The sequence below is a fragment of the Pseudorca crassidens genome, chromosome 6 (assembly GCF_039906515.1).
Source record: "Pseudorca crassidens isolate mPseCra1 chromosome 6, mPseCra1.hap1, whole genome shotgun sequence".
NCBI lineage: Eukaryota > Metazoa > Chordata > Mammalia > Artiodactyla > Delphinidae > Pseudorca > Pseudorca crassidens.
This window is the reverse complement of record NC_090301.1, coordinates 121,319,485-121,332,447: the sequence shown is the minus strand read 5'-3', so window position 1 is coordinate 121,332,447 and position 12,963 is coordinate 121,319,485. Positions and strand designations below refer to the sequence as shown.

General features: G+C 39.1%; 1 protein-coding gene across 1 annotated transcript in view; it reads right to left on the bottom strand.

Moving 5' to 3' along the window:
- The window catches only part of CNTNAP5 (contactin associated protein family member 5), an 883,101-nt gene that overhangs the window by 659,538 nt on the left and 210,600 nt on the right, over positions 1–12,963 (bottom strand). The window contains exon 2 of the mRNA XM_067742208.1: positions 8,720–8,824. Coding sequence (XP_067598309.1) covers positions 8,720–8,824 — 105 coding nt within the window. The remainder of the gene's footprint in view (positions 1–8,719; positions 8,825–12,963) is intronic.

The window sequence follows — 12,963 nt, the reverse complement described above, 5'->3', positions numbered from 1 at the left end:
ACTCTGTACAGCAGAGTGATTCAGTAATATGTACACATGTATCTATTCTTTATAAAATTCTTTTCCCAATTAGGTTATTACATAGTATTGAACAGAGTTCCCTGTGCTATACAGTAGGTCCTTGTTGGTTGTTGGTTATCCTTTTTAAATATGGCAGTGTGTACATGTCAATCCCAAACTCCCTAACTATCCCTTCCCTTCACCCTTGCCCCCCAACCCTAGTAACCATAAGTTCATTCTCTAAGTCTGTGAGTCCATTTCTGTTTTGAAATATCATCAATATTTCTCTTTTTCTGTCTGACTTACTTCACTCAGTATGACAATCTCTAGGTCCATCCATGTTCCTCAGCTCATCTTTTAAAAATGTATTTATTTATATATTTATTTTTTCTTAGCTCATCTTTTTTTACTGTCATTTCCACAATGTCTTAGGTGAAAGACATCTTCCAGAGGGGTTGAGTAAATGGATTGGATTGAGTAGATCCTACCTAACTACTCCACGTTAGACAAGGCAAGAGTATCCACCATACAATATACTATTCAAATGCAACTTATTTCCACCTGGGTATGACACTCATTGTGAATACAGTAGTACACTGCTGATCGTTAGACAAATATATGTCATGAATTATCCTGCTTTTAATTCCGTTACTACATTTTTAAGTTACGATGTTTAAGTTAAAAGCAATGAACTGAGGAATTGCAAAGGACCTTGTCTCTTGGCAAAGTATTAGTTTAGCAACGTCAGACTGGTGATTCACTGAGCTGGCATTTTAAAGGCTGCCTCTTATACATATATACAATGGAATATTACTCAGCCATAAAAAGAAATGAAACTTAGTTATTTGTACTGAGGTGGATGGACCTAGAGTCTGTCATACAGAGTGAAGCAAAGTCAGAAAGAGAAAAACAAATACCATACGCTAACACATATATATGGAATCTAAGAAAAAAAAAAGTTTCTGATGATCCTAGGGGCAGGACAGGAATAAAGATGCAGACAAAGAGAATGGACTTGAGGACATGGGGAGGGGGAAGGGTAAGCTGTGACAAAGTGAGAGAGTGGCATGGACATATATACACTACCAAACGTAAAATAGATAGCTAGTGGGAAGTAGCTGCATAGCACAGGGAGATCAGCTCGGTGCTTTGTGACCACCTAGAAGGGTAGGATAGGTAGGGTGGGAGGGAGATGCAAGAGGGAGGAGATATGGGGATATATGTTTATGTATAGCTGGTTCACTTTGTTATGCAGGAGAAACTAACACACCATTGTAAAGCAATTATACTCCAATAAAGATGTAAAAATAAATAACTAAATAAAGGTTTACTCTTAAAAATAATATCCACTTGGCTTTTCAAAGGAAGTGACCAGTCATTGGGAGCAAAATAAAGGGTGAATTGCATGTGTTTACCTATCATTCTCTATGTGGAAAATATTGATGTTTAGAGTCTTTGAAGCATTATATTATTAGTGAGCAAAAGTATTCATAAGATTTCTCCTTCCCCTCTTAACATCATTTTCTTTTGCAATGATGCTAGCTGAATAGAGAAAGGCTCATCACACGTGACTGGTCTACATTTGAGACAGTGTCCCAAGGCTCCTATTAAATAGCAGAAGATTTCTATCCTGTATCCCTCAATGATCCATAGCTGTCCTGGTAAAAGAATATGCCTAAGGCATTGTTTAAATATTTAGGTCAGGTTAGTTTTGCCCACAGGCATATTAGACCACAGTATGATTTTCAGGGGCATGGAGTCCGTGTCTCTCTTTCTTCCTTGATGCCTAAATATCCAGTCTTTGTGGTTCAAATAGTGACAACCCCAGTTGAAATGCCAAAATTACCTGAAAGGGTGGACTATCATGTCAACAACACCTTTACTCAGGATAAGATCTCTGATCAACATGAATAAAGTGAACATGGGGTAGACAGAATTAGTTTCAAATATAAGTCCTACCAACAATTAGCTGTATATCCTTAGATCAGTGACTTGACCTCTCTGAGTCTCTTTCATAATCTTTAAAAATATTAATAATACCAACTATCTTAGAGTACTGACGTGATGATAAAAATAAAGCTGAAGTTTCTATTTTCCAGCATGATTCCTTATTCATAATGACTTAGACAACTTTGATTAAGAATTGAAGGAATGGGAGTTTCAGGGATGGACCAGCACAGTGCATCTCAAATTCGAATGTGTGAATGCAACAGTCGTTAAAGCACAGGTTCTGACCCAGAAGTTTTGGAGCAGAGGCTGAGATTCTGCATTTGCAACAAGCTCCCAGGTGATGCCCATGTTACTATGCAGAGTCCACACTTCGAGAACAGAGGGTGCATGTGAGGCAACAAAGGAAAGCATAAAACCTGATGTCTGCCATTCCTGGGGGCAGCCAGTACAGGAGAAAAGAAAGAAAAGGTGCTGAAAAGAAGGAGAAAGCCCTTCAAAGGGAGAGAAGGGAATCCAGTGACAGATTTCTATACACCGCATGGTCTTTTTGAACAGATTAGATTGTATCCATATCACGTCTGGCTCAATCAATCCAGATGGGACACTCTTTTGCAAGCAGGTACTGTAGTGCTGCCGATGAAATTGGGTCCTCGGTATTGTCACCTAGCTAATCAGGAACAAGTCCCCAGACAGCTGATATCATGCTAATTGTGAAGACCCTGCTTCCTGAATTGTTCCCAATCCACACCTGTTCAGGAGGGACCAGACACCAAAATGAAAACCAACATCCAAAGACCTTCATGGGTCCTTAGCTTTTTGCAACCCAAGCGCTGCCCAAGGGGGAAAGAAAGAATGTGCATCGATTTTGTGCCAAAAGGAGGAAAGATTTTTAAGCCTCTCCATTCGTCCATGAGCCCAGGAAGCTGAAAATGCCTTGACATTGAAAAAAATCAAAATCTCCATGGCAACAAAGTTGTCATGCCAGAAACATGATCTCAACTTACACAGGCAAGCATCTCAAAAATATAGTGAGTGAGGAAGAAGAACTAAAATTTCAAAATTCTATTGGTGGTGGGGGGAGGGAAGGATGGGAAAGAAAAATACAGACCTTTTCTTTCATGGGGCCGAAGATGTCCATTCCTATTTGCCTTCTAATCACATAAAGTAAAAACTTGCCCTCACTCTCAAGCTGCTCTAACCCACACAGGGGAGGCTTCATGCTGTGTCACCAACTCCTGAGTTTCCTGCCGACAGTAAGGGCTTCTCACAGCCCAGCCAACTTTAAGCCCAGATCAAAAGCTTTCTTACCACAAAACAAATCACATTTGACAAAATCAGATCCCTCCTAAGCCACAATTATACATATTGACTTGGCAACCTCCGTTAATGGTGATCTGACCCCCAGTTTAATGTCTTTTGTCATTTCTTTCAAAAGTAATTAGCTCTCTTCTTCGCTTTTTCCTTCCTTGTATATGGATAAAATGTGAGGAGTGTCTGAAAGTGAGAGAACAAAACTTCCATTTGGCCGATTTCTTCCTTAGATGAGATAGCAGCGTGAAGACTATTAGTGGGTTTTAACCATCTAACCTCTCTCCTGGTCCAGTGAGTTGCCCAGACCTTGGTGGCACAGTACCTAAGGTCAAAGGCTGTTTCCAAGGGTGTGTTTTCTAACATAAAGATGAGTTCATCACTGACAGAACTCAGACTTACTTTACTCAGGGTCTGAGGGTACTCATGAGCATGCCTTTCCTATATTTTTCTTTTCAACTTTTGTGTTGATCTCTGCTTGGGATGACATCCTTCCCAGCTGTGCCCCTTTTTCTTCCTGGTGTCGGTCAGAAGTGTGTACGCTTGAGTTCTGAGCACACAGTGGAGGTGAAGTGGTCCTTAATTACCTACAGTCAGTGTATGCCACAGGTGTATATGATTCCCAGGGGATGTGGTAGTGTTAAATGGTGTCTGAAGACCTGCAGGGCCTTTATCTTTGTGAAAAAGTTCAGCAGTGAGGAGCTGGGAGGATGCCACTGAGCACATTCATTTCAGTGAGGAAGACTTAGCTTTAGGGAAGTGAGGAGCTTTACAATGTGGATTTCATCTGCGGTGGAAAACCAGGAAGTTCCTTGACAAGTGCATGGAAGGCTGAATGGGGTAGAGTAGAAGGAAATCATGACATATTGAGATAAGGGAGTAAATGAATGAATGAATGGAGTATATTAAAAAATATCCAAAACCTGGAGATCAAAAGAGAGCTAAGTTTGTCCTTTTAACATCATCCTGGGGCAATTTTTAACAAGTCTACTCAATGATCGTTTAATTCTCAAGGAGAATGTACCTGTCATTTGGTTTTGCTATTCATTGGCTCATTAGACCTTCGATATTATGAAGCTACATGTTAACCCATAAATGTTTGCCCAATAGAGTAGACATTACCCCCCAATTTTTATTATCCCCTAAGACATTAACTAGTTTTGTATCCACCTAGAAATTTTTTTCTCATAGTCTTTTCTTTCTTCGCTGTGCCATGGCATTTTTATCTGTGAAATCGAGATAATGATAATAATAATGCCTACATGGAGGGTAATTGTGAGAATTAAGTTGATGTGCCTTAAGGGCTTAGAACAGTTATGGCTCATAGTGAGTGCTAAGTATATTGTTGTGGTCTTTAGCTGTATGCTGGTAGGTATAAGCTGCTAACAAAGGTTTGTGAACTAGGCATAGGATCCAACCATTCAGGGAGGAGCCAAGCCTGATCATGACAGTGCTAGGAGCAATTGTTTAGCACCTGGCTGTGAACTTGCTGTTAAAAACACTATACTGAGAAGTCAAATAGAAACCAAGATGTTCTTTGAAATTTCCATGTATATCCGACATTATCCTAGATTTCAAACCAGGTGGAACAGTTTGCTCTTTGGGGTATATTTGCTGTCTTTCCTTTTTTACAATAAAAAGGAAGTTTTAAAGGAGGACATGTAGAAAAAAGGGTTCATTAGACAGGGCTCTAAGTACTTCTAGGCCATTTCAGTGGACAGACAGCACATAAGGCTGTTTTTAGATGGAGACAAATTATTACTTTATACTGATATTTTTCTATGTAAATTAAAAATTACAACTTTCTAAATTTTATTTTAGAAAACATATGACAAACCCTTCTTAATATCATTAACATAATAGCTTTTGTTTTATTATAATTATACTATGTATGTTCATAGCCTATATGTGTATTTTATATATATGTGTATATGTATACATATACTACTACACACATCCATATACATGCATTGTGTATATATTCTATTACATATGGATTGTGTATATATATGTGTATATATATATATACACACACACACACATACATACACATACACACATTGGTTTTATATATATATATATAAAAACAATGGATATATCTACCTTTTTCTATATATATTACTGACTGTATATATCCAACCATACGTATATAATTAACTCTCTTTATATACACTACTATACTATATACATATGTGTGTATAAAAATACACAATACATCATTTATATTGTGTATATATGTATATATATGACAAAATGATAAAATCAATATTATCACTAATCACAAATATTAGCTATTCATTATATGGTAATTTGTGTTATCTATGTATACTTTTTTTTTTTTTAGCTGTTTTGTTTTTGTTTTTGTTTTTGTTTTTGCAGTACGCGGGCCTCTCTCCCGTTGCGGAGCACAGGCACCGGACGTGCAGGCTCAGTGGCCATGGCTCACAGGCCCAGCCGCTCCGTGGCATGTGGAATCCTCCCGGACCGGGGCGCGAACCCACGTCCACTGCATCGGCAGGCGGACCCTCAACCACTGCGCCACCAGGGAAGCCCCATGTATACTTTTTATGAGTAGAATTTCTACCTATTTTTACCAGCTATGTGCCAGAGTTTTAGTACAATGCCTGGCACATAGTAGGTGCTCAATAGATATTAATGGAAAGATTTGTTATTTACGAATTCATCCAATCTAGTAACTTGCAACTCTTGTTGCATTTTAGAATCACTGGGAAAGCTTGTATTTATTTAATTTACCAATATTCATTCTTGGGTCCCATTCCAGACAATTAATTCAGAATATCTGGGAGGTAGGACTCAGCATCGCTACTTACAAAGCTCTCCTATTTAATTCCCTTTAAGGGCAATGGTTGGCCCTGTGAATGGACCTGTGTTGCATGATGAGTTCTAGACCAATGCATCCCGACTCAACTGTATCTCCTGTCTGGCCTTCCTGATTTGGACTCTAGTTGGGAGAAGGAGGAAGGTCAACTTCCTTTCTGCCTACGTTCATGTTAACCTTGAGCTCAGGCACACGGGTGCCCCCATGAGCAGGATAATGATAATAAATCGAAACAGAGACATCTGTGTCCTGTCGATATCTGTCCATAAACGGGGGAGCTGGCCTATGATCAGACTCACAGCTTCTCCAGAAAATGCCAAGGAGCTACTGAGGCAGTCATGACCTTCTGCCACTGCACGATTGGGTGGGACTGAGACCAACTCTGGCTCCAGATGCCCTGTGGGAGAGTCTCTATTAAAATCTGCCAACCTGTGTTTCTTATTGAAATGACAAATGTAACTCACTATCCCAGTCTCTCTCTACCCTGCAGTGAGAAGGAGCTTTAGAATGTGCAAGTCTGGTCTCAGTCTGCACGTGATGCTTCCAGGCAGGCATTGCTGGTCCCCTTTACAGATTAAAAAAAAAAACAAGGTTGACAGCAGGTAAGTGACTTACAGATGCTCATAGAACTTGTAAGTAAACGCCATAGCCAGCATTTGAACTTGGGCAGAATACTTTCCAAACCTCTTTTCTCTCTAATACACCTTCTTAAACCTACGTTAGTAAATCTATTTGCTAATGTGGTTGGGAGCAAAACTGTGGATTTAGATGACTTAGATTTGAATCCAAGCATTTCCCCTTCTTAACCTCATGATGTAAGGCACATTATAAACTTTGCTGAGCCTCAGAAAACCTATCTGAAGACAAAAAGGTAATAATGCTTACCTTGCAGTATCTTTGTGAAGATTAAATAACATAATATGGGTGAAATGCTTTATAAAATTTTTGGCACAGAGAATTCATGAAAAGGCAGTGTTAGTACAAAATTGTCATTGATATTTCCCTGCTGGGTCTTTTTTTTTTTTTTTTTTTTTGCAGTACGCCGGCCTCTCACTGTTGTGGCCTCTCCCATTGCGGAGCACAGGCTCCGGATGTGCAGGCTCAGCAGCCATGGCTCATGGGCCCAGACGCTCTGTGGCATGTGGGATCTTCCCGGACCGGGGCACGAACCCGTGTCCCCTGCATTGGCAGGCGGACTCTCAACCACTGCGCCACCAGGGAAGCCCTCCCTGCTGGGTCTTTGATTAACCGTTCTTTTCCCTTTAGAATACCATTCTTAAATTCCTCTCTCAACAAAAACACGGAACTTACTAAGGTTTAAGTTATTGATTGCATTATACCAGAATACTTGTGATGTGTAGTATGAAACAAACAATAAGTATACAAATCAATCTCACTCTGAATGGAGATTCAAAATCAGAAATTAAAATGTAAACAAATTAAATCATTCTGTACTTTACAAAAACAATATCAATAGCACCTCAACGAATTAGGACTTACTCCAGAATGTAAAGATGGATCAACATTGGAAACTTACTAATGTGATTGACCTCATGTATCAATGGGAAAATATAGTCAAGATTAAATAATGTGAGCTCTCCCAGATCAGTGTACCTCCTGAAACTGCATATCAATTTTTTCTTAACTTGAAAAAGTGTTTAGAGTGTTCACTAGGTATGTCAATAAACAAATACCATCAGTTATTTAAAGTCTTTGAAAACTAAAAAATTCAACTATAGAACAATATATATATATATATATATGCATTATAAATATGATTTAAAATATATCTCTCTAGATATCCAGCATCATATTTGTTAAAGGCATTTCACATGAGCCATTAGTTAAGGGTGTCTGCACTTCCTTCAGTCATATGCTGTAAAGATACACATCCAGCATTTAACCACAGTTATCTCTAGCTGGTAGCATTGCACAATTTTTGTATTTTCTTACTTTTACTTAATAGTGTTTTATATTTTTAATGTTAGAAACATTTATTATATTATAAAAATTAAATTTATTGAAGGAAAAATCTTGGTAGATTTCATTCTTGCTTATGATAACATGCTATTATAATAATATATTTTGGTAGCTATTTATGTTAGATGCATGAAATATAAAAATAAAGCAAATTAAAAATATTTGTTCACAAAGGCATTTTTTGTTGTTGTTTTTTTGAGGTATGCGGGCATCTCACTGTTGTGGTCTCTCCCGTTATGGAGCACAGGCTCTGGACGCTCAGGCTCAGCGGCCATGGCTCACGGGCCCAGCTGCTCCGCGGCATGTGGGATCTTCCCGGACCGGGGCACAAACCTGTGTCCCTTGAATCGGCAGGCAGACTCTCAACCACTGTGCCACCAGGGAAGCCCCACAAAGGCGTTTTATGATCATCAAAGAAGAATAAGGTGGGTTCAGGGGAACAGTAACCAGTATAACCAGTATTCTTTGAATATTCGTTATGTGCTGGGAAACATGGTTTCATTCTTTTAATGCCCCTCTACCCATTCTTCTCCTGAACACTGCTCTTGGACAGGATCCCAGTACATGGAGATACTCCCTTTCTTCCATTTACCCATTGTGTGCTTATTCAGCACTTGCCTTTAGAGTTTGTTACCTACTCACCAACCCTTCGGTTGAGCTGAGCTGGGATGTGAGTACCATTGAGGTCTGAGGAGCTGGAAAAAGCCACTGGAGAGAGCAAGGATGCTAATGGGTCATCACAGTTGTCTAGAATGAAAGGGGAGAGAGAGAAAATTCCATTAGCAAGAAGTGTTCCATAAAGAGAGAACTCAAAGCATTAACCGCTACCACTTATTAAATACCTCCTCTGATCAAGGCTGGTACTACTTGTTTCCATGTGCTATTTCATCGACTCCTCACAACAATCCTCAAAGACAGGGATTAAGTTTCTTTCACAGTTGGGGAAACTCAAGTTCAGAGATGTTAAGTAGTTAGTGTAAGGTCACAACACCAGAAAACGGTGTGGCCACAATTCTTGCTCAGTTTTGTCTAACCCAAAATCCACTATCCCGCCATTCCTTTGATCAACCACTTGAACAAAGCCTCAAATTATGGTTAGTGAGTTTCTTCTATAAAAGAGGAGATGGTTTAAAAATGGGGAACATTGTTTAACTACTCTCTCATCTTCAGTCCCTAAGGACTCTTGTAATAGTTTTATCTAGAGGGACAGAATAACTTAGAATGTCTCACTCCTAGTTGTGTGAAAGTCTTTGGAAAATGAGTTATTGATTTTAATAATTCATTTCTATTCTATGAAGTAGTAGAGAATCACCCCCAGCCTTCCCTAAATGTGGTAGGTATGTGTCCTAAGACTTCTTTGATGCTGACCAGATGTGGGACAGTGTGGAGCCATGGGCAGAGATGAGGTCTTGACAATGTAGATATGCTCCTCTGATTGCCCTGACCATCCAATCTCATGTCCAGGTCTCTGCTCTTCACAGAGCATATTGGAGCTTGTAATCATTCATTTATTTGTTTGCATCCTCCAATAGGTAACATGCACTTTGTGGGATCTTAGCAAATAATCCGGCATATAACAGGCTTTCAATAAAGGTTTACTTAAAGAATGAAATGGTGAGTAAAGGAAGGAAGTAATCAATCAATCCACCTATCAATACCAACAATCTTACCATTTTTCCATTTTGTATACAATTGATCTTAAAGAATATTGCAAAATGTGTTCATGAAATCTAGACATACCTCACTCAAAACAAATTTGAAACATGTTATTCAGTTTGAATGTCAACTTCATGGTGTCAAATGCTCTCAGGAAGAGCTGAGTTGACATTCTTAAAAGAAAATGTACATAGGATTATGAGGTTGCTTGCTTACACAGCAAATTCTTAGGGAGCAGTATTTCATCTAATCGCAGGAAAATTAATTAGAAACATACGCATTGAATTTTTATTTGTTCAATGTGTTAAAAAAATCAACTGGCAAAATATATTTTGAGTTTTTCCCAATCAAAAATGTTTGAAAAATATTTTGAGGCATTTAACAAACACAAAATAGAGCCAGATCCTCACTGAGGAGGAATAACACAAAAATCAGAGCAAGGGAAAAAAATCAGAGCAAGGGCACCTCGGTAGTTATGGTCATTCTGAGAATAGAAAACAGAACTCAGGGCCACTTTACCCCAGGTCTAAGATGCAAGTGAGAGGGGTTGCATGCACCCTTCCAACACAATTGTTTGGGAGCATGAATTTGTTACTCTATTTATATATTAGGAAACAATACGAACATAATGGAAATCTTCCATTTGCTTATGCTAGTTTCATCATCAGGAAACAGGTAAATATCAAAGCTTGAACCCAACTGGACTGAGCCCCAGAAGAATACACCACACACACACACACACACACACACACACACACACCCCACAAACCACACACACCAAGCACCACAAAGTATTTCTCTTCCCAGCCTTGTTATGAGCATCAGCTACCCACATCTGTAGTTACAGCTACCATCCAATTTCAGATAATATCCCTCCACCCCTACCCAATAACTCACAACCCTCCTAACACCCACTTCCACAAGCAAACTGAAGATCTTTTAAAAGTCAAGTATCATAATTATTATAGTATTTATGTATTTCTTAAACATATAACATGTATAAAACTCTGCTATCATTTTTTTCAATAATTTTTCTTGAAGTATATTGATTTTACAGTGTTGTGTTAATTCCTGCTGTATAGCAAAGTGATTTGGTTTTATATATATATATATATATATATATATATATATATATATACATTCTTTTTCATATTCTTTTCCATTATGGCTTATCATAGTATATTGAATATAAGTTTCTGTGCTATACAGTAGGACCTTATTGGTACTGCTACTGTTTTTTTTTTTTATTTGGTTGCTGATGACATTTTTGAGTATTGTGCTCCTAACCCTATTTTTTTCCCCCCAGGTAGAAATTGAAGTAACCTAATCATTTCAATTTAATTTAGTCCAATAAATATTTATAAGGTCCTACTTTATGCTTGACCTTGAATAGACATTGGGATACATTTGAGTAAAATTGAGTGTCAGACTTCAAAGAGCTCAGAGACCATTGAAAAATATGAAGATATAAATAAGTCAATAAATGGATGGGATAGTTGAGGAGAATTTTTACCAACATTACATCCAAGCCAGTTACAGGAGTACCTAACTGGTCAGACGTCCAGGTAAGTGCTCTTTCCCGTCTCCTCCAGTCTTATGCAGTCCCCTTTTCCACCAGGCACTGGCCTCAGGGAGAAGTAAGCTTCCAACCACACTGGCCTCCTGATGTCAGCTGCTATTTCCCCACTGCCCAGTTCCTCTTGTGAAATGTTCCTTCTTTGTATCTCCATTTATGGGGTCAGTGTTTCCATTTTGGAAATTGGTAAAGCCATTGGAAACAATCTGTGCTAATGGAAAGGTCCAGAGAGGATTCTTCAGAGCTCCTTTTCCCATGGACCCTGGACATTGCAGTGGCCTTTAGAGAACATGTCTGAGCTTTTGCTTCCCTATCCCTAAAAGTGATAAGAATGGGAAAGTTTCCAATCAGAAAGAAAGACCACCCCCTCCTCCCTGGCCAATAGGTAGAGATCACTCTCTCTTCTCTACGTCAGATGAACAAACCTGACAAGTCACCTAAACTGAGAGTAGACCAGGACTCAAATTGGTAATCAAATTATCCATAGTGGTTGGGAATTAAGAATTTGTCCATATAAGCATTCTCAATGCAAAATGTGTATTACTTTTAAACCTGTCCTATTCTTAAAGCAGAGGAGAAACAATCTAGCATAAATGAGGACAGTACAGTTGACACTTAACACGGGTTTGAACTGTGAAGGTTCACTTATACCAGATTTTTTTCAATAAATATGTTGTACAGTGGTATAGGATCCGTGGTTGGTTGAAAACAGGATGAGGAACCTCGGATTTTTCACTGTGTTGGGGGTAGGTGTCCCTCAGCCCACGTTGTTCAAGGGTGAGCTGTAATTAATTTTTTAAAAATTCCTGATTTGGGAAGGCCGGGGATAGTGGATGGTGTCAGGATGACTAAGACTGAGAGATCCTTGTTCTAGACTGGTTTCTTCTCTTGCCTTGGTGACTCCAGGTAACACATCCCAATGCACTAAGCTGTATCTCCATTGTCTCCATTGTCCAAAATCGAGAGAATCATCTCTGCCACATCTAGCCATAGAATCATTTCAAAGATGGAATGAGAAGAGATGGAAAAAGTCCCCCTTTAAAGGATAAAGCACAGAATAAACCCAGGAAGTAGTATGTGCATTGTCTGTAATATCTGCTTGCAATCCAGAGCAACCATTTTCAACAATTTTATTCCTGGGATCTCGTGTGTATGTTACAAATCGTGCACAAGAATTGATATCACCAAAAGCTCTTTTGCACTAAAGGTTTGTGGTCAACCTGATGAGAAGGAGGATAGGAAGTATGGGAGAGGGGAAGGGGTGAAGACACACAGGAGAGTGAGGGTGGCATTGCATCCCCTCTGTGGATTGGCAGCCTTCCTGAAACGGGGCCGACATTGCACCAAACACATGGCTAGGAAGCAAAGACACAAAGTACCATCTGCTCCACCATCGCTGCAGGCTTTAAATAAGCAGACCCATGTTGTTGTTAAATTTTAGGAACCACTCACATCTCAGCCTTCTGACAGTGTGTTTGCAAGCTAAATCCATCAGTCAGTTCTTCCAGAAGTGTGGTGGATGTTTATTCGTATTTACATAAGGAAAGAGGAAAGGGTGAAGAAATTCTGGGAGGGAGAGAGAAGTTTGAAGTTTAGGAAAAACATAAGGCGGGACTAGAAGTCAGGCTTCCGGTGGAACACAGAACCTGGAGAA